Genomic DNA, 24,977 nt, shown 5'->3' on the forward strand with positions numbered 1-24,977 from the left:
TGGGAAGTGAGGAGGGCAAACATTTTTACTAATGTGAGTGACCAAAAATATTTGATAACTAATGCTCTAGGCTTGACCTTAGACAACCAGTCAGACATAGCAATTCCTACTTTCAAAATTTAAAAGGATTTTAGGCATTATTTAGTCCTGCCTTTTCCCCACTGATAGATATTGCTGTGCATGTAGAGGTGAATGAGGTAGAGTGATGGTACGGACAAGCGTCCTGGTGACATCTGTACTCATCTAGAGACAACTCTAACACACGAAAGATTGTGTGTGTGTGATCATACAACTTTCCTCATTTAAAAAAAGTTCATCTTTGCCAATTTTGTTCTAATTATTAATTTAAAAAAAGACTTGTTTGTTTCAGAGACAAACTCTATTGAAATAGGGGAGGATAGGAAGCAACAAGCCTGGAGGAGGAAGATCCCAGGTGGAAGAGCAGGGCGGAACCCAAGTCTGCTCTCATCCCTAGGTGCTCATCCACGTGCAGCTTGGCTGGTAGTGACTCTAATTCAACAGCAATCAAACACAGGTTAAAACAACTTACTGAAGTAATAGATGAATAAGAAATATAAAATTTACCAAAACCCAATTTCCTCCTACACACCACACACACTTTGTTTAAAATAAGTATGCTGTTCTCCCTACTTCGCCCCCATCCCTAGTCTACCCTAAGCAACTTCGTTACCTCTCTACGAACCCATCAGAGCTCTTAGCTATCAGATCAATTAGGGCACATTTAACCTTATATACTATGCAATAATTACAGTTTCTAGGTATGTGAAGTAGGCTGATGGGGTTTTGTGTCGTCAAAGTTTTGGAAAGACCAGAATTCTAAAGTATGCATTTAAAAGAAAGGGCTGGGTGGAGCACGTAGGGTATGTGTGTGTCGCCGCAGTTCCCTTGGTTTCAAGAGGAGGGATTTTAGGTAAAGCAAAGGGAAAGTGTGACGGAGAGGATTGCTGTGCTAAATGGGAGCAGCAAATGCCAGTACCGATGCCTTTGGGCATTTAGATCCAAAGCCTGCCTTTCTCGTTCTTCAGTTCCCTGGGGAGGCCTGTTGTGGGTGGGGAGGTGTCTTCCTTCTATTATTCCAGTCTCCCTAAGAACTTCGTAGACAGTTGAACAATACTTTCCAAGGGCTGGTCGGAGTCAGGAAAGTCAGGTAAGGCGCCTCACGTGCACCTCAACGCGTCGCGGGAGCGCGTCCTGACCTCACACACGGACAAGCTCCGCCCGCGGCCGGCCTGGGTGGGTGTGGCCTCCGCCAAAGGCCCCGCCCCTAGAGCGCGCCGCGAGGGGCGCGAGGGGCGCGAGGGGCGGGGCGGGGGAACTGGCAAGAAAGGGCGGGGAGCGAGCGGTGTGGGTGTGCTCGTGCCCGCGCGCTCGCGCCCGGAGTGTGGACGGGGGCGCGCCCGTGCGCGCGCAGAGGAGAGGCCAGCCCAGGCAGCCGTTGTCGGGTTCGACTGGAGGGGTGGGGGAGTCACCTGCGAGCGGCTGCGCTGGCGGCCATCCCGCCCACCGCGTCTGGATCGCGCCGGCTGCGCGGGGCTGCGGACAGCACACGCCCTGGAAGGCCCCGGCGGGGAACGGGCAGAGTCCGCGCCCTGCGTCCGCGACCAGGAGGATCGGACCTTCTCCTTCGCTGCCGCTGCCGCCGCCGCCGCCCGCGGCCGTCGGGGTAGGTGAAGCCCGGGTGGGTGGTCCGCCGGCTCCTGACGGGCCGGGAGGGGAGACGCGAAACTTTCCGGGCGCTTCCTCCCGCGGTCCCGGAGCCGTCGCAGCGCCGGGAGGTGTCGTCGTCGCGGGCGGTGGCGGCCGACGCCATGTTGGGGTCTGTGAGAAACGGGGCGCTCCCGGCCGCTCCCCTCGCGCCGGGGCCGGCCCGCGGGCCAGTTGCCGCCGCCGTCCCGCCAGCCCGGGAGCGAGCCGCGCCCGTCCGTAGGACGCCGCCGCCGCCGCGGGGGAACGGGGGCCGCCGGGTAGGGTCCGGTCCACGGGTCTGCGGGGCGGGGGCCGGCGGACGCGGGAAGGAGCCCCGAGGCCGGGCGAGAAGTTGTGGGGCCTGAGGACGGGGGTCCTGGACACGGCCGGGGGCGTCTCAGGGTCGCGACAAATTTCTGGCCGAAAAGTTTGCAGGGTCTGCGTGTCGGGGACCTTATGACCTGAACTACATATTTGTATGTCACTTGGGAGAAAAAAATGGCCCCGCAGAACTTGCTCTGATAGAAGCGATGGTTTATTTATTTGGAGCCTTTTCAAGTTTTATGATCCTTTGCCGAATTTATTTTTCTTTTTAAAAACGTGATTGAAGGCCGAGAGCGCGCTGCCGGTGTTGCTTGAATAGCCTTGTGTGCTCTCCGTACATTCCAGCAATAACTTGAGTGTGCGGTGGAAGTGGGTATGAAGGTTACAGACACCTAAGCCCTCCTCGGTAATTCATAGATTCACAAAACACGTTGTTGATAAATGCCTTCTTTGTCGTGTTGTGTAGTACGTTGCTGAAGAGACTCATTAAAGAAAGATTTAGACACAAACTTTGAGAGTCTTAAAGGCATGTGTTCTCTTAAGAATAAGAAGTGATCTTGACAGTTTGAAGTTTTTTTCCCCTCCCTTTAGTTTCTTAAGGGTGAATGCCTACCGCGTTTTGAGCATTTGCTTTTTTTTAATACTCTGGCAACTCGTGGGGTCTTCACGTTAATTCAGTATTAACGAAGGCTTCATTATAATCTCTTTGGGTCCCGACCACACGGGGGATGAATGGTATTAAGCTATTTATTTGGAACGCACACATAATCGGCCTCTAAATAAAACTAGTATAGTGACTAAGCATCAGAAGAAAAGATTCAGCCTCAGTAAATGAATCTAAATGATTTTTAAATAAACACATCTTGCTTTAAAATTCTGTTAAATGAACTGAAAAGGCTCTTAAACACAAATACGGTAAGCCCTAAAACCCCAAATTCTTGGAGAATTTTACTTTTTAGATCTAAAAATACAGCTTCTGCTCATATTTGATTGTCAATTTCTTTTTCCTTCCTTCCTTTTCCTAGACAGGGTCTCTCTCTGTCGCCCAGGCTGGAGTGCAGTGGTGTCATCTCCGCTCACTGCAGCCTCAAACTCCCGGGGCCCAGGTGATCCACCTCGGCCTCCTGAGTAGTTAGGACTACAGGAGCGCATCACCACACCTGGCTGATTTTTGTTTGAATTTTGTGGAGAGAAGGTTTTGCCATGTTGCTCAGGCTCTATTGCCAATTTCTGTTGTTCTTAAAAATTCTTTTAGTTTTGCTTCATTGTCAAGTAAATGCCATTATAATATTTATTTTTTATTTAGAAATGAAATTAACTAATTTCACAAATGTATCAGCCAAGCTGGTATTTAACTGAGATCTTATGACTCTGAAGCCTTTTCCTTTTTCCTATAGCATAACTTTGTAGGATACATAACTCAGTCTTCTGGAGCAATCTGTCCATCTCGTTTGCTCTTATCACTGCTCTGACTTGAATTTAGTTCTTCAGTATAAATACTTATTTCCCAGCGAGTTGATTTACAGGTGATCCTTGTGATGAAATTTTTTCCTTAAAAATACTTAAGCCTATACTCTTTGAAGCCTTTTCTGCTCTGTTCTCTCATTCCACTCCCTTACCCTCTCCAGAAATCAATTAATTTCTTCCATGGTATTACTGTAAATATCGCATAGATTCTGTCATGACATCTCCTTGACAGCAGGCAACACATCGGGTCTGATTTGCCTCTTCATTCCCTGCATGCCAAGAACATAGCAGATGCTCAGGAAAGGTTTGAATGGATGAGTGCACGTATGTTTGTTCCTTGTAAATATGCTTCATGAATTTCTTTTGAAATTGTAAATTCCATGAGCATCATAGTTAAATCTTCTTTGTAGTCTTTTTCCCAGTACATGCCATCAACTCCATTAAATCCACAAATTGGTTTTTATTTTATATATATATATATATATATATATATATACACACACACACACATATATGTTTTGTTGTTGTTTTGTTGAGAATTTAACTTAGTACCTGAGTGAATTTTCGCCTGGGGGTACAGAACTTGAATATTTATGAAATTTCTAAGTAGATAATGGATTAAAGTAAAATTACTGATGTATGAGAGAGAAGCCATGGATCATCAAAAGAATTATAATCATAATTTTAAGTGTGATTGAATGTATTTGAACTTGATGGAAATATTGTTAATGCTTGAAAAATTTAAAGGTCATATTTATACATTTAAGCCCTTGGAACAAATCTCATTATAGCTCTATCAATTATTGTTTTGCCAGAATTGTCTTAGAATTTTTAGAATGCCCCGCTTAATAGAAAGTATATGAAAATTTTTTTTTGTTGTTTATCTTTGATGAACCAGCTTTGTACATGAGCTGCCTGCTTAATATTTAAAAGCAATGTATGTGTTGACTCAACTGAATAAAAAATACTTCATGGATACACTTTCACAGTGCTGTTTTAAGTTGGAAAACCTCTCTAGGTTAAGGTGTTTTGTAATTCTGTAATGCCTATAGAATTCGGGGTTTATTTCCTGCCCACACCCAAGATAACTTTCTCCCCTGTCAAACTGTAAACCACAAACTAATGTGCTCAATTTAGGGAGGTCCTGAGAAGAGAATAAAAGGCATTCAAATAGTTGCTGTGAATGCACTAGAAAGAAAGCAAGTTGCATGTAGGATGGACTGGAACAAATAAACCTTGTCCTGACTCAGCTCCTTGCTGGCTTGTGACTCTTGAACAAGCCGCTTCACTTCTGTAAGCTTCACTGGACTCATTTGTGAAATGGGCACAGAAATATTTGCCTCAGTGTTAGCGTGAGGGTCACCCAAGATTCGATGTTTGTGGAAGGGCCTGGAATACGATAGTAGCTATTATTTTAACAAATGAACAGAGTGGCAGTGAATTATATAGAATCATAGAATTTAAAAATTTTTGAAGGGAAGCAGCCTGTAGGAATACCTAGTTCAGTTTTCAGCCTTGGCTGCACATTAAAATCTCCTGAAGAGCTACTTAAAAATAATATTGCCTGGATCCCACCCCAGGACAAATAAATCAGAATTACTGGGTTTGGGGACAGAACAAAGGTAATTTTGCCTCTTTGTTAAAACATCCCCGATTTTAGTGTTCAGTCAGGTGGAGAACCTTTGATTTAACTCAATTTCCCATCTCCTTTCTTATGCTTTTCATTTTGTAGTTGAGTAAAATGCAGAGGGGTTAGCTGCCAGCCAGATTCCTATCAGTCAGGCTAGAAAGGATGTATTAAATATTTTCAGCTGAGGAAAGCGAAGTGCATAGAGGTTAAGTAAGGGTTACATTCATTTCTGGCCAGAATGGCCACATTTGGAACTACACTTCACTAACTCCGGTGACCCCCACTGCTACTCTACAACAGCAGCCTGCATGTTATGACCATGTTACTTGTCATCATTCAGAACCACTCTACTTCAGGTCTTAAACCCTGTGGCGATGCAAGGGTCTGTTTTCTGTTTCTCTTTTCTGTCATAACTGGTGAAGCAGCTTTTTGTCCTTATTGTCACCTCCAGTCCCTCCTAGGCCATTAGTTGTCTTCCCTCTTTTCAACCTTGAACTTTGTAGTTCATGTTCTAACCATGAACTCACTAGACCACATAGTCCCTCCTCTCCTTGACCTTTGCTGGGTGTAACTGGTCAGTTTTCTACCTTTGTCCCTGCCCTACACTCTCCCCCAAAGTCACACTTTTGGTGATCGTTACATACTTGTTTTCTACCTGCTTTATACTAGTCACTTTCTAATCCTTTTCTTATCCCCAAGTTGACTTATTTTCTCTGTTGCTTTTTCACTCCAGTCAGGTTGCTAACCCTAGTCTTGAAACACTTTGAGCAGATGACCTTGCTTCCTTCTAAAATGATTAAGATTTTATGATGTGAATTTTCTGTTTTCTACTTTGCACCAACTTCTTCATCTTCCCCCCCCCCCCCCCGCCCCTTTTTCAGAAGTGGAACTATTTTTAATTCTTTGTACTTGTTTCATTTAAACAACAGTTGGGGAAAAAGAAAGATTTTTGTGTTCTTTGCTCACATTTTTATTACTTGTACATATAACTGTATTTTACTTTTTATACTTATATTTTTCTACACATTCTTCTTTGTATTTTCTTCCCAAACTAAAAGGCTTTTTTTGTCTATGAGAGAATGTGTTCATTATAAGATAATTAGGCGTATCAAAATATTATTAGTCTAGTGCTTAGAGATAACCACTACTTACTTTTTGGTGCATATCAGCCACTTTTAAATAACAAGTAGGCTTATACTATATGTGCTATTTAGAAACTTTTATTTAATAAAATGCTTTAACAATATTTCACATTAAATATTGTAAAAAACTGCCTAAAAATTAATGGATGTGCCATAATTTAGTCTCCTATTGTTAAATATTTAGGTTGTTTCCAGCTTTTTTATATTATAGACAAAGCTACAGTGAACTTCATGTGAACAACTTTGTACACTTTTAATTTTTGTATATATTATTGGAAATAGAATTGTTGTATAAACTTTCTAAAGCATTTCTCTTGCCAAAATGGCATTTAGAAAAGTTGTTCCAGTGTGTATACAGTATTGTCAAGAATATGAGGGTCCATTTTTACCACATCTTAGGTGAGTAATATATGAATATCATTTTAATTTTTATTTGATTGGGACTGAGTGTCATTTTTTAAATTTACTGGTCATTTTCATTTTTTTTAAATTGACATTTGTTTCTTATTTTTCTGTTGGGATATTTTCCTCTTTTCTTGTGGATTTACAGGAGCCCTTTGTATATTACAAATGTTGGCCGGGTGTGGTGGCTCACACCTGTAATCCCAGCCCTTTGCGAGGCCAAGATGGGCAGATCAGATTGCTCGAGTCCAGGAGTTTGAGACCAGGCTGGGCAACATGGCAAAACCCCGTCTCTACAAAATATACAAAAATTAGTTGGGCAGGGTGGCATGCCTATAGTCCCAACTACTCAGGAGGCTGAGGTGGGAGGATCGCTTGAGAGTGGGAGGTAGAGGTTGCAGTGAGTTGAGATTGTGCCACTGCACTCCAGCCTGGGTGACAAAGCAAGACCCTGTCCTGTCAATCAATCAATAAATGTTGACCCTTTGCCATATTACTTTAATATTCTTCCCCCAATTATGAAGTTTTAAAAGTTTAGGTAGTAAATTTTTTCTTTTATGATGGCTTTTTGTGATACATTTAACTATTCCTCAGCTAGAAATTTGGGTTTTATTTTTCACTATTAGAGTTAATGCCAGAGGGAAAACTTTTTATGTGCCACACCCCCTCCACCCCCTTTCTCCAGTTTATTTCTCCAGGTTAAATTTTTGTGGGTAAAAATTTCAGATATTTTATTGTTACACATTGCCATTAGTCCTTGATTTTTTTTTTTTTTTTCCCATGTGTCCCACTGCTGATTGTGACCTTTTGGCAGGTTATTTAGTCTCTGAGAGTTGTGAAACATATGAGAGCAGGTTGAAAAGGTGCTTTGTGCTCCTTTGTGTCCCGTTCTTTTTTCTCTTAAATTTTCCTCCTGCTTTCTAAACTAGGGGTTCCCCAAAGTTTAGTCCTCTGCTCTCGTTTTTCTTCCAGCATCAGCCAGCATCTCTAGGTGGGTAACTACCAAATCTCTCTGTCCTGGAGCTCCCTGCCCATCCTGGCATCTCTGTCCCGCAGATGTGTTTGTCTTGTGGATGCCCTGGAGGACTTCAAGATAAACATGTCCCAAACTGATTTCTTCTCTCTCCTAAAACAAAGCTATCATCTGCCCAGTGGCTTACCCTTAAGCCTTTGAAGTCATCTTACAGTCCTTTTTCATCCATGTGTTCAGTTATTTCCTAAATCCTATCTGCTATGCCTCAGTTATCTGCCAATTATTGTGGTTCAGGCTTTTCTTACCTTTCATTTAGAGATTGTTGTAATCCTCATATGACTGGTTTCTTTGTCTTCAGTCTTGCTTCTTCATATTCTCTTCAGTCCATCCCGTGTACTGCTTCTGTGTCTGATTAATATTTTCCTATTTAAAAACCTTTGTCTTCCCATGGCCTGTGTAATAAAGTGTAAACTCTTCTATCTGATGGTTGCTTTCTTTTGCAGTTTGTCTCATCCCTATCTTACCAGACTTCTTATCACTATGCCTTCTCCTGACCTTGCCTCCTCTGGCCTAGGCTCCATTATTTCCTCTCTGGGGGAATAGTCTTGTGTACCATCATCCATCCCCAAACCCCAGATAGTTTGAGCTACTACTTTTGCTTGAAGGCCCAGCTTGAATTTCTGGTCCTTACAAGACATGTTCCTAGATGTTCTACCTGGTCAAAATTACATCCCACCTCAACTCCTTGGCCCTGGGACCTTCACCACTGTTTTTTGTTTTGTTTTGTTTTGTTTGTTTGTTTTTTAAGTTAAAAAGTTTTTGGCTTGTTTTTCCTCTGCTGTTTTAGACTTTGCACAGATTTAAGTTAATTGTATACCTCAGTTTATAGCACATTATAGGGATACCAAACCCCTTCCTTGTTTTGTTTTTTTCCTTCTTTGTCAGTTACTCCCATGATAATCTTTCCTATAGAAACACAACTGAATTATATATACTTGTCTATATAAATATGAGAATATAGCTGTCTTTCTCTTCCTCAGAGGTTTTCAGTTTTGAGTATCTTCTGTCCTTTAATACTGCTTTGCACAGAGCAAGTGATAATAAATGTTTGACTACTTGAAATTCATTAAAAATTAATGGTTTTATTTGCTTTTGAATTAATCACTTAGACTAAAACCCTGGAGATTAATTTTGGCTTTACTCTTCTATATCCAATCTGCAATTCTGAATCTCACCTATCCTTTATTTTCCTATTGTAAGCTTCAGACTCTTCATCAACTTTCCCCTCTGTTTTTGCAGTTACTTTTCAACTGGATCCTGTTTTCAGTCTCTTCCTTCTCAATTTATCTTTCATTGTTTCTACAGTTATCTTAGAAAAATCCAGATCAGATCAGGCCACTCCTTCCAAAAGTTTCAGAAGGAAGTCTTAGATATTAACAAGATTTTGTGTTATTTTTCCCCTCTTTCCCCACTACATAACTCCCCTACAGCCTCTGCTGCAGCTGAACAGTGTAACTTTTTTTTTTTTTTTTTTTTCTTTTGAGAGGGAGTCTTGCTCTGTGGTTCAGGCTGGAGTGCAGTGGCACGATCTCGGCTCACTGCAACCTCTGCCTTCTGGTTTCAAGCAATTCTCTTGCCTCAGCCTCCCAAGTAGCTGGGACTACAGGTGCATGCCACCACACTTGACTAATTTTTGTGTTTTTTTTTTTTTGGTAGAGACGGGGTTTCACTGTTGGCCAGGCTGGTCTTGAACTCCTGACCTCAAGTCATCTGGTTGCCTCGGCCTCCTAAAATGTTGGGGTTACAGGCTTGAGCCACTGCACCTTGCCCAGTGTGACTTTTTATGTGCGTTTTTACTTGCAAAGCTTTGTGCCTTTATTTAGCCATTTTTTTGCCTTCTTAAATTCCGCTCATTCTTCACAACCTGTTTTCAGTGTTCAAATGTTGTATTCTCTGTGCCATGCCCTCACTCTTTGCTTTTTTTGCTTCCTTACTACTTTGCTAATGCTTTTATTATAGTACTTATCTCCTTGTGTTTTGTATTGACCTTGTGGCGTATATCTTATTTCCTAGTGTCTGCTTTGTTCTTTTTTTCCACCAAACATAAACCTTGAATGTAGTGAGCAGGTTGTAACTGTTTTGAATGATACTAAAGAAAATTGGTCAGGGATGTCACAGGATAACTAATTCCTCAGTAGTGTTTTAGTTGAGCTTTACCAGGTTTATTTTTCAGATATTATTTAATTAATTAATTTTTTTCTTGAGACAGGTTCTGGCTCTGTGGTCCAGGCTGCAGTGCAGTGGTGCAGTCATGATTCACTGCAGCGTTGGCCCCCCAGGCTCAAGCTATCCTCCCGCCTCAGCCTCCCGAGTAGCTGGGACCACAAGGGCACACTGCCACACCTGGCTAATTTATGTAATTTTGGTAGAAATGGGGTTTCACCATGTTGTCCAGGCTGGTCTTGAGCTCCTGGTCTCAAGGGATCTGCCTGCCACGGCCTCCGAAAGTGCTGGATTACAGGCTTGTGCCATTATGCCCAAGCTATTTTTTAGATATTATCCAATGCTTTCTTTACAGCTGTCAGCACTGTACAGCTGCCCCTGTACAAATACTTTTAGAAATGATGTGAGTTTTTGAATCTGAGTTTTGTGATGATGAAAATATGCACGTAATCATCATTTTTTATTTACTAACTAAACAGCTGTGCTTTTTGGAGAAAGAAATCATTTATATATATTACCATGAGATTGAAATTTTTTAAAAAACAGGATCTGCCTTGCTCAATACTTAGAATTTTAAATTACATACTGTACTTAAATGGGCCACAACATTTGCTTGTAAATTTAAAATCTGTGGGTCTAGTGAAGCAGTTGATGGGTAGGGTGTGGTTCCTGTTTTCTGTGAAAATTAATATAGATGTTAAAAATGAAGTCTTTGATTTTCATCAAACTCAAGATTGGGAGCTGCTGCCACTTCTAACTGCTGATCATATTCAGTTCAGTGCACATTGGCACATTGATGCCATTTATGCAAGCATTTTTTTTAGGTGCTGTCGCAAATACAAAGTTGGAGGAAATAATCTTTTTTTTTTTTTTCTTTTTTTTTGAGATGGAGTCTCACTCTGTCGCCCAGGCTGGAGTGCAGTGGCACTATCTTGGCTCACTGCAAGCTCCGCCTCCTGGGTTCGCGCCATTCTCCTGCCTCAGCCTCCCGAGTAGCTGGGACTACAGGCGCCCGCTACCGCGCCCGGCTAATTTTTTGTATTTTCAGTAGAGACGGGCTTTCACCATGTTAGCCAGGATGGTTTCGATCTCCTGACCTCGTGATCCGCCCCCCTTGGCCTCCCAAAGTGCTGGGATTACAGGGGTGAGACACCGCGCCCGGCCTGGAAATAATCTTTTTTTAAGGAACCTCCACATCTGTTGGGAATGAGCAAGTACACACATTTTTATGAAACAAATAGACTATAAGTGCTATAAAGTGGTACAAATAAAATGGTGTGAGGATTCACCTGGCCACAGGATATACCCAGCCACAATATTTGGCTGTGAGGCTGTCGAACTGAGTGTGTCTTGAAGAATTGGTGAGATTTCAGTAAATAGAGAAGAACAAAGGAGGGAGGACATGCCGAGCTTAGAGATAGGGAAGGAAGCCCAGAACATATTCTGGTAATAGCTAGTAGTCTGGTTTGACTATAACAGAGAATGTAGAGAAAGAGGTAAAACTGGAAAGATAGATTGCAACAGGTTAGGACTTGACTGTGAAGGGCTTTGAATACCAAGTTAAGGATTTTAGATTTGATTCTGTTGGCCAAGGAATCTGGTTTCTGAATAGACTTACCTGATTATAGCTATAGTTAAAGAATATTAATCTTGCCTTGTGTAGGATGATTTAAATCAAACTTGTCCAGTCTGCAGCCCACGGGGTGCATGTAGCCCAGGACAGCTTGGAATGTGGCCCAATACAAATTTGTAAACTTTTTTTAAAACATTATGAGATTTTTTGTGTGTGTGATTTTTTTTTCTTTTTCTTTTTTTCTTTAGCTCATTAGCTATCATTAATGTTAGTGTATTTTATGTGTGGCCTGAGACAATTCTTCCAGTGTGGCCCAGGGAAGCCAAAAGATGGGACACCCCTGATTTAAATAATAAAAATTTAGAGGGCTTGTTTAGAACTTGAAGTCTATATTTGTTCCCTCTCTCCTACCTCTCTAAAGATGTTTTTAAACCTCCAGTGTGACTGTTCTGATTTTCCAAACTCATTTTCTAAAATATTCAACTATGACTTAGTTGTTCTTATGTACTATTTCTCTATCAAATCTAACCTATTTGAAACTGCCTTTACTAGTACCCTAAATTAGTCATAGCTTTGCCTTTTACTTCCTTTTAGTATTTGAAGAATCATTTTGAGTATATCTTATGGTTATTACCATAGATATGTAATTTTTTTCCTCTTATTTTGTCAGTGGCCATTCCAAATACATAATATAGGTCCATATGCAAAAAATACTTCTGTCATATTTATTTCTGAAGGTGAAGGTATAATGGAAAGAATATGCATTTTAAAAAAAATGGGTGGGCACGGTGGCTCACGCCTGTAATCCCAGCAATTTGGGAAGCCGAGGCAGGTGGATCACCTGAGGTCAGGAGTTCGAGACCAGCCTGGCCAACATGGTGAAACCTTGTCTCTACTAAAAATACAAAAATTAGCAGGATGTGGTGGTGGCCACCTGTAATCCCAGCTACTCAGGAGGCTGAGTTGGAATTGCTTGAGCTCGGGAGGCAGAGGTTGCAGTGAGCCGAGATTTTGCCATTGCACTTCAGCCTGGGTGACAAGAGCAAAACTCTGTCTCAAGAAAAAAAAAAAAAAAAAAAACCCAGAAAAAAAACCAAAAACTGTGAGGCCGTTTGATAATTGCTTAGTTAGTTCATGACTCAGTTTTTTTGTAAAATTAAAGTAATGATCACTTAACAAAATCGAGATTATTAAATGAAAGAGTATAATGTGAATGTGCTATTATGCACATGTGTGGGTGTTGGGTAAATGTTAACTTCCTTTTTTTCTTTCTTGGCTGAGACTGTAGAATAAGTCTACTTTTCAGTAATAGGCATATTTGGTGCCTATGAGAGATTTAAAGGAAAAAAAAACTGACCTCTCTCTAAATGTGAATCAGAATTTTGAAGTTTTCATTTTTCTCAATCCAGTTTTAATACATTTAAAATTAACATATGAAAGTTTTGTCTTACCAAAGAAATGAACCTCTTCCTTTTATCACTAATAATTTCTACAACACATACTGTGTGATCGGTTGGCCACAGTGGCAGAAATGCTGGTGGGAAGGGACAGAAAAAATCTTGACCTCTCTTTTAGATGGAATAAGTAGAGTTTAATAAAATTCCAAATGCAATTTACTAAATTTTCAAATATTTCTTTTTTTTTTTTCTTTGAGATGGAGTGTTGCTCTGTCACCCAGGCTCACTCAGCTCACTGCCAGCTCCACTTCTCGGGTTCAAGCCATTCTCCTGCCTCAGCCTCCCGAGTAGCTGGGACTACAGGCACCCGCCACCACGCCTGGCTAATTTTTTGTGTTTTTAGTAGAGACGGGGGTTTCACCGTGTTAGCCAGAATGGTCTCGATCTCCTGACCTTGTGATCCGCCCGCCTTGGCCTCCCAAAGTGCTGGGATTACAGGCGTGAGCCACTGCGCCCGGCTAAGTATTTCTTTTTTGCTTTATCATCCTAATGATTTATTGAGACTCTTACCAAGAATTCCCTGATTATTATTCTGGTTACTAAACTGTAGAACTTTTGAAAGTAAGAACTGTCTTGTCCCTTGCAGATGGTAGGTACTCAGAATATTTGTTCATTTGACTTAGATGTGTTAAGAGAGGAATAGTTTGCTTTACTGTTATACATTTGCTCAGGAGGATGTACCTCTGGTAGTTTATTGCTGTTTGTTTTTACCTCCATTCTCCAGTTGCTTGTTAGTTTCTCCCTTTCCTTTTACATTTTCTGTAAAGTTTCAATCCAGCAGTAACACGGATTTTAAAATCTTGATTAAGAGTCATAAATTTGATTAAAAATTAACTTGTAGACAAGTAAGTCTACAGTAAACCAGAAAATATGGCCCATTTACTATCAAAGACGCACTATTTTAAGGACTGAAAGGGCTTTAAAAATTCTTTATGTTTTCTTCTTTAAAAAAAAAAAAGGTAAGTAATTTGTATGAAATCACTTATTTAGTGTCTGAACCAAGATTAGAATCCAGGTCCTTTAGTTCATAGTTCATTGGTTTTTCACTATAATGCACAGTTGAATACTGAAGCTCACTGATAACAGATATCATGGGTATATGTAAGAAATAAAATTAGATTTGTTTTCATTTTAAACTCACCTGTAAGGATGAGATAAGAAGTATTGATTTCCAGCAGGGAGAACTAGGACATAGTAGTCTATGACATTTGGTCTCTCTTCTCAATTGTAAGTAGGATTCTGTGTCTTTTTTTTTTTTTTTAAAGAATTTTTTATCTTCTAGTATTACATTTTTAACAGGTGGTAGACACCCCACTGAAGAATATGTTACTTTAAAAGCAAGATGTTACCTAAAGACTAGGATGGAGCTTAGACAATGTAAATGCAGTTCTTGTCTGCAGTGTGAAGAAGATGACTTGAAACCTTTCATTATTTTTAAAAATTGGTATATAAAAGCTGGCTTTATAAAAGATATGCTTCTGCTCTAATTTTTACGTTTTAACTGTGAATTAACACTGCCAGGCACTGCTGGAAAAGAAGACAACGTGAAAAAAAAAAAAAGTCAAATGGAAAACTGTTGAAATTAATGGAATTCTATGAAGTACCTGAATGTGAAAAGAAACAAGTATCAATAGTTTTCCTATTAACAGTTTCAACTAACTAGAAAACATACTGTAAAAAAGAGCTTAGATTCAAAGTGGCAACAAAAAGTATACAAAATCTGGGAGCCTATTTAAAAAGTGTAACTATCTTACAGAAGAAACATACAAAATTACTATGTCATAAAAGATTTGAAGCCTTGGGAAGAGATAACTATCACCCTTAAATGCTCAAAACTGTGAAGATGTTAATTCTAAAGTAATTTATGGATATAATGTAAGTTTCATCAACATTTCAGTGGGATTTTATTCTTTTATTTATTTATTGTAATTAAAAAATGGTTCTAAACCTTAGCTACATGTTACAATTATCTGAGGAGCTTTAAAAACAACTCTGGTGCACAGGTCTTACCCTGCATACCCCAGACCAATAAAATTAGACTGTCTGGGGGAAGAATCTAGGTATTGGTGTTTCTTAATCCTTGATATTTATCAGCAGAGTTCATTGTTCTTAATTTTGGGTTTTGGGTTTCTTTTCTGAGTAGTTCTAATTATTATATTGATTTCATATTTTATAACTCATTTCATAGAGTCTTCCAAAGAACAAAAACAAAATTTACTTATTTTAAAAAGCAAAATAAAACTCATTCTAGTGTGCAGTTACCATATGGTTTCATTGGGCATTTATAAATCTAAGATATATTATGGGATCTTAGTGATTTTGCTTTTCCTATATCTTGAAGCATTTTACTATTTCATTTTCCTGCAAATTATTTAATCATTATTCATTAATTTCCCCCAATTATGCCAAAAAGAAGAAAATGGAAGAGTGATAGAATTGCCAAGAAGGATGATGCAATGGTGAAATATAGCATCACTACTGTATCATTTCTCAAAAATATGAAAACAGTTTTGAGATCATCCTTTTTAGCATTTTTCTTCTAAGCTTTCATTTAACATATTTGGGAATTCATATTTTTTCATTTTTTATTTTCTGTCTTTAATAGCGAAGAAAAAAGGCAAAGGAAGACATTTCAGAACTATTAGACAAGTCAGAAGATAAATGCAAAGAAACAACACTTAATAATGATAGTGAATTTAATTGTATAAGTGAAACCTTAGACTGTGAGTCTTCAAATGATGATTTCCTAGATGAGTTTTTTTCAAACTCAAGAATTAATGAACAATATTTCTAAGGACAAAAAATGGAAATAATACACGTTCATGCATTCAAAGTTTCATTCAAAGGATGTTTCCTATTTCAGATATATATACCTTTAATATCAGAGAAAGATGGAATTAAAAAAATTTGTTATAAGTTTTTATAAAGCTTTCTCAAAGTTTTTTTTTAAACCTACCCCTTTATTCTCATTTTTGTAAATTCGTCATAAAATTACTTAAAATATTAAAGACAAAAAGTATTTTGGACCCAGATAGTCAATTGAGGTGAACATTTTTTTCTGATGTGCCAGAGACTAAATCTGCCTTGGATTCCAATGTGAAGCTAAGGTTGAGAAGCACTATTCTAAGTAGATTTTATCTAGACAAATAAACAAGATTAGTTAAAATGTTTTTAAGAAAGTTGAGTAATGGTCTAGAATAGAGCTACCAGATGTATGGTACTGACATAAGAATTATGAAACAGATTAATGGATTAAAGCAGATAGCCCAGAAGCAGATCTTAGAATAGGTAAAAATTTAATACGAGAGTGACATCAATCAGTAGATTAGATTACTAACAGCATTAATGCAAGCTACTACTCGTTGACTGCTTGCTGAACGTTTTATATGCATTATCTCATTCATCTTTTCCTTGATGTATCTGCTATTATTCCCATGTACAAGTAAGGATATCTGAGGTCACACAGTTCTTGGTGTTTCTGGAACAATTAATTAGCTCTTTTAGAATGCAAATATTTGAAAAGCAAAAAAGTATTTTCACATATGCCAGAATACATTTTAGGTGGATAAAATAATTAAATGTAGAGTTTGTATCATAAAGCATAGATAATAAATAGGTGCATCTGATATCTGGATAGGGAAGCTTAGGAGTGATGGAAGAAAAATAGCGCAAAGAAAAGATCTGTAAGTTTAACTGCTTAAGAAATACAACTGACTTCATGTCAAACACCATAAAACTATAGATTAATATACTAGGAAAACAAAAAAAAAAGGGATTAATAGTCTTTATGTGTAACACACTCATAGATTAATAACCTCTAAATATATAGTCTTTAAAATGCAAGTGATTAATAAACACATTAGAAAATCATTGACCTCATTAGGTAGCTACGGAAGAAAACATTCAATTAAATTAAAAGTACTTTTCCTTCCTATCTTAGGACCTTTGCTTATAGTATTTCCTTTGCATGGCTGACTCCTCATCCCTTAAGACTCAGTTTATAATACTACCTCAGTGAGGCCTTTTTGTACTACTCAATCTAAATGAGTTTTCCCCTGTATCTTGACAGCTGGCTTATATCCTTCATTGTACTTCATCTTTTGGAATTACCTATTTATTTATTTATGGGCTTTCTCTTCCACTGGCCTCTAAGCTCTGAGAAGAAAAGCGTAATACCCAGCATCTAGAGAGTGCTCAGTGAATAATTGTTGAATGAATAAACACTAAATAAAAGTGAGTAAAATGAATAAAGCAAGATGCTTTTAAAAATCGGTCATGCTTGCTGAAATTTTTAAAGAAAAATACCATATGTAGGACAAGATGAAATGGATACTGTTATTGTGCTGCTTGGTAAATTGGTGTTACTTCCAGAATGGAAATTTTGTAAAAGGTAGCAAGATTCTTTATTCATGCCTTTTGAGCCAGTAATTTTATTTACTTCTTGAAATTTGTTCTATGAAGCCATTTCTGCAAGGGGACAGGAAAGCTTTCTCTTAGTTCTTCCTATATACACTGGTATTCTTTCCCAAGAAAAGTAGACATTAATCAAATTGGGCCATGTTTATAGCTCTCTTCTGCTTCCTCCCCTCAATGAGTAGGATATGGGAAGGACTCAGTCCTTGGCTAGGCCCTGTAATCTTGTGTTCTAACCCTCTCACAAAAATGTAGCATTCTTACTGCTTGGGGCACCTCAGTGTGCTGGAGGTAAATTTAGATTTGGGCTTAAGGGGAAGGGAGAGGACTTGCTTAGGCCCTGAACCAAATGGTAGTGCCCTAATCCAGTTTACCAAAGAACATTATTTGGGGTATCTAGCTGTAACCCAGATAAAAGTGGTACTTTGATTTCCCTTTTGATAACCTCTCTCCACTCCTTTCTTTCCTTGCTGCCTCCTATTTCCCTACCACCATTCTCTCTTTCTCTCTCTTATATGTGTTTGTGTGTGTGTGCAGGGCAGCATTTATGTATTCCTAGGTTTTTTAGTTCATTGCTTACCATCTTTTTTATGTCTGACACATACAGAAAATATTCAGGACCAAAAAGGATAATGGAAGAGGCTGCTTAAGGCCAAAGGCCTTAGGTTTTGTGCATGCCCATAGTTTTTCAGATAATATGTCACAACCCACCAATCAATCAAGTGGGCTGCCAGAATCATTAAAATAAATGAAGATAAAAGAATGCATCATTCATTGTTGAAATAATTATACAAGTGTTTGTAACCTTGCAATATAAAATGTGTTTATGTTGGTCATTGTCAAACTTTGAAAGCTATTTGCTTTGCTGCAGCCAAATACTAATTAATAATGCCCCAAACCTCGCTTAAGTTGCATCATTATTAAACATGGAGAAAGATTTATGAACAAAGATTTAGACTTAATATATTGAAACATTTGGACAATGAAAGATTATCAAGACACCAGCTGGGTAAATCATGACATATCCATCCTTTCAGGTGATTTGTTCAAGGTAGTATTCCCTTATCTTCAGTATTTTTAGGGTTTGTAGTGAAGGTCCAGAGGTTAGTTAATAGCTTCCTTAGAGTTCTTGTAAATTCAGTGGAGTTCTTAGGAACAATTAGTGTACCATAACATACTGTAACATCACAGAGAAATCAGATTTGAGGCTTGTTCTGCTGTGACAGCCTTGGGCAAGTTATTTAACCCCTCTTTGGCTGTTTACTCATCCATAAAATGGAGCTAATAGTGCATGTATCATAAGGTTGCTGTGAGAAGGAAATACAGTAATAAGTGCAAAGTGCTCAGCACATTGGTTGGACTCCCTATGAGTAGAGTTCATTCCAGGTTAAGTTTTGCTTTTACATTATTAAATATCTTTGTGCCTTAATTTCTTCATCAGCTCACAGTTCAGCTAATATTATTAGATGCTTCTTTGGGGGATAATAAAAACTTCTCTAGTAACTTCATAGGCATTTCAAACAGTTCAAATCAGAAAATAATATGAAAAGCACAGTACAAATTTATGATAGTATTAATTCTCATAGTAGCAATAATAGGAAATCTGTTTGTGTTGTATATGAGTTAATAACGATATGTTCAAATGGGTGGACTCAGTAGTTGATTCAGGTGGAGAGAAATAGATCCTTTCAGTTTTTTTTTTAAAGTGCCAATGTCTTTTCCTGTTTTAGGGCCTTTGCAGTTACTCCTTTTGTCTGGAATATTCTCCCCTATCCTTACCCCTTCTTATGTCTGTCCATCTAGTACAGCCGAAATGACAACATTGTAGAAAGGCCTTTCCTGACCATCTAGTCTGAATAGCTCTCAGTTTCTTTTAAAAATCACTTAAAAAAAAAAATCATAGCATTTATTAGTACTAGATTCTCAATTTTGTTTTCTCTTTCCTTCTCTCCAACTACAATGTAAACCCTGAAGAGCAGGGACCTTGCCTGTATTGTTTAATTTATTATTTTTAAGAATTTTTATCTGTTGTCACATACTCAAGTATGATCGCCTGTGGTGTTTATTTTTACTTTTCCTGCACCTAGATCCTAAGTGCCTGGCAAATACTTGTGGAATGCTTGAATATAATGTAAAGTATGAAAAAATGATCCATAATTATACTTTCCAGAGATAAATTACCATTGTTGATAGTATAGTATATATTTTTTAACTTTATGTTGTGTGTGTGCTTACAGATACAGATGTCTATGATTATGCTTTTGAAATATGTATTCCATTGAGTCTAAAGATAAACATTTTTTACTATATGTATTTGAAATTGGTCTTATAATCAACAGTATGCTGTGGTTTAATTGGCAACATTTTTCTCTTTATGAGTTGCACATAAATATGTCTTAAAATCTATAGCATCTTAGATGTGATGAAATGTATTTATTTGAAATAAAAATGAGATCAGGAAGTTCATCTCTTTTCCCCACCTAAAGATCTTGAGCATTTCCCTTGTCACTGGTTTTAGATCTGTCTTATTCTCAAGATATATGATTAAGGGTGTGTCATAACTTTCTCAACCAGTTCCTCTTGATGGCTATTTGGAGCTTTTCCAATTGTTTTCCTGTTATAAACAATGCTGTGCTGATTATCCTTGTACATATCTTTATGCACGTGAGTGAAATTTATTTAATTAGATTGGTGAATACACATATTCTCTGTAGTGTACAAGGGTACCTATTTCCCTATACCTTTATGAGTACTGAATCTTAGTAAATTTAAAAATTTTTATTAATCTGAGTGAAAAATATACTGTTTAATATAATTTCTTTAATTATGATAGAGATTGAGCCTCTTTTCCTGTTTATTAGCCGTTTTTATTTCCTTTTCTGTGATGTACTTGTGCATAGGATAGTAAGCTTTTAATTGGCCGGCATATTAGTCCTAATTAGAAACCTTTCCAGTTTGGAACCATGCATTATCCTATTCTTGGGAACAACTTTTAGGCCTGCTACATCCTACCTTTGTGGAGGACAAGAGGGCTTTATAAGGACCCAAGATTTGCGGGGAGACAGAATTGAGAAATAACCAGAATTCTAGTGTCCTTTATAATGAAGGCCAAGAAGGGCTATTGTGTCAGTTTTTGAGCTGAATACTGGAACTTACATACTATGCTGTTAGTCTTTAAACTTTAAATGTTCTTCTTCTCAAGGCTTGTTGTTCGTTAATATGACTTGGTTATAGTATAGTAGTATTAGTTTAGTAGGTTTGAAATAGGATACAACTCTGGGACTTGAGTGAAGTCAATATTGGACTTAGAGATTAAATGTTTAGATTAATAGGGTGTTTTGCACATTGTTAAAATGTTATTAACATTTTTTAGTACCTTTTCTGTGTCAAACCATATCAGTTTCAAACAAAACTATCAGATGATCTCTGCTTTTTAGGTTCCGCATGGTCTCTGGAGGAACAGATTTCAGTCCTTTGGTAAAAGTGAAGCTAGAATATACATGGAATATGGATAGCTCACAGGAAGGGTTTTAGTCTAGCATGGGAGTTTAAAGGAGGCTTCCTGGAGGAGACACGATAACCTAAACTAAGTCTCGAAGGATGAATATGAGTTAGCTGCAGTAGTAAGTAGTAAAAGGAACAACAGTGAAGTGGACTACAAGTAGTAGAGTGTTCTTAGAATATGACATTTGAGGTGAAGACTGACTTATGGTGAGGTTGGAGTGACAAGAACCAAGTAATGAAAGGCCGTGAACACCCTGTATTTAATAGGTTAAGGGATCATTTTGAGCAATGATGGGGTCAAATTAGCATTTTAGAGATCACTGCCCAAAGATTGATTTGGGGGCAAGACTGAAGGCCAGGACACATGTTGGGAAACAGTTTTAGTAATCCAGGTGAGAGAATTAAGGCTGTAGCTCAGTGGTAATAGCTTACTTGGAAAATTGTAGTCATTTTTCTTAGTTTATGTAACATTTTGTTCCCTATTGTTCAGAATCCCATTGAGATTACATTTCATTGAATGGGGTTTATTATTTTGCAGAGATAAGTTATGCTAATTATCCAATCGTCTTTCATTCAATTATATCTGTAGGAAGTTTATACTTTTACAAATACCTGCTTAACTAGTATGGTGCTACGTGGAGATGATAAATAAGTGTTTTTCATCATTTTAAAAATTGAGAAATGTTAGCCCTTTTGATGTGCTTAGTGATTATCTTAGAGGGAAAGAATTTAAGAACATTTTGCTTTTGTGTAAAAGCAATGATTTGTTAGCTTAATTTATATATAATTAACTTATAGGAATTTATAATTTATATGTGCTAATTTCTTTTTCTGTTTTTTAAAAGGCTATTAGTGAAAGATGGTGGATCGCTTGGCAAACAGTGAAGCAAATACTAGACGTATAAGTATAGTGGAAAACTGTTTTGGAGCAGCTGGTCAACCTTTAACTATACCTGGACGAGTTCTTATTGGAGAAGGAGTATTGACTAAGTTGTGCAGGAAAAAGCCCAAAGCAAGGCAGTTTTTCTTATTTAATGATATTCTTGTATATGGCAATATTGTCATCCAGAAGAAAAAATATAACAAACAACATATTATTCCCCTGGAAAATGTCACTATTGATTCCATCAAAGATGAGGGAGACTTAAGGAATGGATGGCTAATCAAGACACCAACTAAATCTTTTGCAGTTTATGCTGCCACTGCTACGGAGAAATCAGAATGGATGAATCATATAAATAAATGTGTTACTGATTTACTCTCCAAAAGTGGGAAGACACCCAGTAATGAACATGCTGCTGTCTGGGTTCCTGACTCTGAGGCAACTGTATGTATGCGTTGTCAGAAAGCAAAATTCACACCTGTTAATCGTCGCCACCATTGCCGCAAATGTGGTTTTGTTGTCTGTGGGCCCTGCTCTGAAAAGAGATTTCTTCTTCCCAGCCAGTCCTCTAAGCCTGTGCGGATTTGTGACTTCTGCTATGACCTGCTTTCTGCTGGGGACATGGCCACATGCCAGCCTGCTAGATCAGACTCTTACAGTCAGTCATTGAAGTCTCCTTTAAATGATATGTCTGATGATGATGACGATGATGATAGCAGTGACTAAGGACACATTTGGGAGTATTTAATCAGGTGTGGCTATCTGAGAAATCAACTTTGGGGGAAATGTAAGATTCTGAGCTCTCTCTCTGTTTTGTTCTAGCCATGAATTTGCCTGAGAAACTTGTAACCTATGTGCCTCAATATATTCCATAGAAAGTAGGTCCCCCTGCCTTCTCCCACTCCTCACACTCTTCTACAGGGATAGACTTTTGCAAATATATCAGATAAATTTTTTGTTTCTTGTTTATTTTTAGGTTATTTTCTTGGAAGTTTGGGAAAAGATGTTTGTTTTAACAGATCATGTACTACGTTGTTTTCATTTCTGTTATAAGTAAAACTAAAAGCACAGAATGGTGGGAAAGGGGCTATAATGTGGTTCATTAATAATGTTAGCAGCTTTTTTCTAACCATCCTGTCTAATGGTTAAGACACCAGTAACAAAAACACATGATTTGGAAATACTTTGTTTGGCTTTTTCATATACCTAGTGGTGCCTTATCATAATAGCACTGTTACATGAAATAAGCCCCTACCTTCTTACTTTCTGGTTTGTTGAAAAAATACACTGGTGCTCTTTGAAGTGATAAAATGAGTGTTTATGAATGGGTGTAATTAGGAAATACTTCTCATCTGACAGCTACAAATAACCAAGTTTGGAGGTATTTTCACTCTATATGAATAAATATTTTTCCATAAAATAGTTGTGATTATATTTTTGTTTTATATAGGTCCCAAATTATAATTGTCAAATATATATTTTAAATTAATAATAGGTTGTCATTCTTAGGAATTTGGTTTGAAATTTATCAGTTATACAGAATTGTCATACTGCATTAGCTTCTGCCTTTAGTAAGATATTTTTTAGGTATAAATTCATCTGCTTTAACATTATTTCTGGATTGAAAATCTTATAAAACCCTTGAAAATAAACAGTCTCTTTTTTACAAAGCCTGTGTTAGAGCACAGATTTACCTAGGCTTGAAGATTTGGAAGAAATAATATGTAAGAATGGCCTCAAGGCAGACCACTTTAAGTTTGGCTAGACTTCATATCTTGGAAGTATTGTCTATTTCAGTGTGAAACTATCTTGAATTTGCAAATATAGTGTTATATTTTATAAAGTTTTGTAAAATCCCAAACAATATTTCTATTTTTGTAAAACAATTGTATGTGTAATCTGTATTTGAAATCATTTTGCAATCTATGGAAATAGAGTAGCAATTGCTATTTCTAAATTGTGAACTTTAAGTCAATCTAGATTTATTTTGAGAAGTAATTGTTCACTCTTTACTTTTGAGGCAGCCATTAGGTTGAAAGTATATATTTATCATATAAAACTTGATGCGTTTTGCACTACTCTTTCCATTTATATGCTGCAAACAACTACAGACTTTGAAATATGGAAAATCAGCAGTCTAAAGTTTGTTTTAAATTCTAAATTTAAAAAATCTTCAAATCTGAATATACCGCAAATGTCATGAGAAGTTTGATTCAGTAACTTGTGATGGAGGATTCTTTGGTATCTTACTGTTTGGTTAAGGCACTAATTTTACTTACCTATTAGATTTTGAAAGTATCTGAGATACACAAATCTCCCTGTAGGAAATGTGAAAGAAAAGCACAACAAAGCTAGGGTTTTTTGTTCATTTGCTTGCTTTTATGATTTTTTTTGGTTTGTTTTAATATCAGGTGGATTTTTGTTTCTAAGCAATATATATATATATAATCAACCAACATATCTGAAAAGGATCATGAAACCTGAGAAATGCTAATGGAGATTTGCTGGTACATAGGAATCTAGCAAATTCAGGAACCAAGGGGAAATGTTCTGAGATAACATTTACATTGTCAACCTTTATTGACTTTGTTTTTACAATAAAAAATATTTTACAACTTACTTTCTGTTCTCTGTATATTGTGACTTGAGGATTTACCCCCTCTGCTAAGATAATAAAGATATTATGCATATTTTGCCTAATAATTCAACAACCGTGAGTGCCTGCTATGTGCCAGGCATTGTTCTAGGTAGTAGGTTAGAGCAGTGAACAAAACTCCCTTTTGGATTTACCGCACGAAGGCTCAGAAAACATTCTTCCAAATGTTGAAGATATGGCTTAATGTTATTGGGAAGTGCCTTCATATAATTTGGCTTTGCTGTCCAATTACTGTTAGAAGGAATGACTTGACCTGAATTGACATGTCTCAGGAGGAAACATACGCATGGCTGACAGGTATATGAAGAAATGTCCAGGATCACTAATCATCAGGGAAATGCAAATTAAAACCACAATGAGATAATGGTAATACCTGATACCTGTTGAATGACTTATCAAAAAGATGAAAGAAGTGTTGGCAAGGATATGCAGAAAAGGAGACCCTTGCACACTGTTGGGAATGTAAAGTAGCACAGCCATTATGGAAAACAGTAGAGGTTCCTCAAAAAGTGAAAATAGAACTACCTATAGCATCTAGCAATCCCACTACTAAGTATATATTAATATCTGAAGAAAATGAGTATGTTGAAGAGATAATCTGTACTCCCATGTTCATTGCAGCA

At 37.7% G+C, this 24,977-nt stretch overlaps 1 protein-coding gene across 1 annotated transcript; it reads left to right on the forward strand.

Annotated features, from left to right (window-relative positions):
- Positions 1-1,542: 1,542 nt before the first annotated feature.
- PLEKHF2 (pleckstrin homology and FYVE domain containing 2) lies at positions 1,543-24,317 on the forward strand. The gene is made up of 2 exons (XM_031014157.3): positions 1,543-1,684; positions 21,661-24,317. The coding sequence occupies exon 2, from the start codon at positions 21,675-21,677 to the stop codon at positions 22,422-22,424; it is 750 nt and encodes a 249-aa protein (XP_030870017.1). The 5' UTR covers positions 1,543-1,684; positions 21,661-21,674; the 3' UTR covers positions 22,425-24,317.
- Positions 24,318-24,977: the final 660 nt, after the last annotated feature.

This window comes from Gorilla gorilla, chromosome 7, assembly GCF_029281585.2.
Source record: "Gorilla gorilla gorilla isolate KB3781 chromosome 7, NHGRI_mGorGor1-v2.1_pri, whole genome shotgun sequence".
Taxonomy (NCBI): Eukaryota; Metazoa; Chordata; class Mammalia; order Primates; family Hominidae; genus Gorilla; species Gorilla gorilla.

Excerpts from the sequence above, each read along its gene's own strand:
- PLEKHF2 (XM_031014157.3), top strand. The coding sequence starts at position 21,675 with ATGGTGGATCGCTTGGCAAACAGTGAAGCAAATACTAGACGTATAAGT.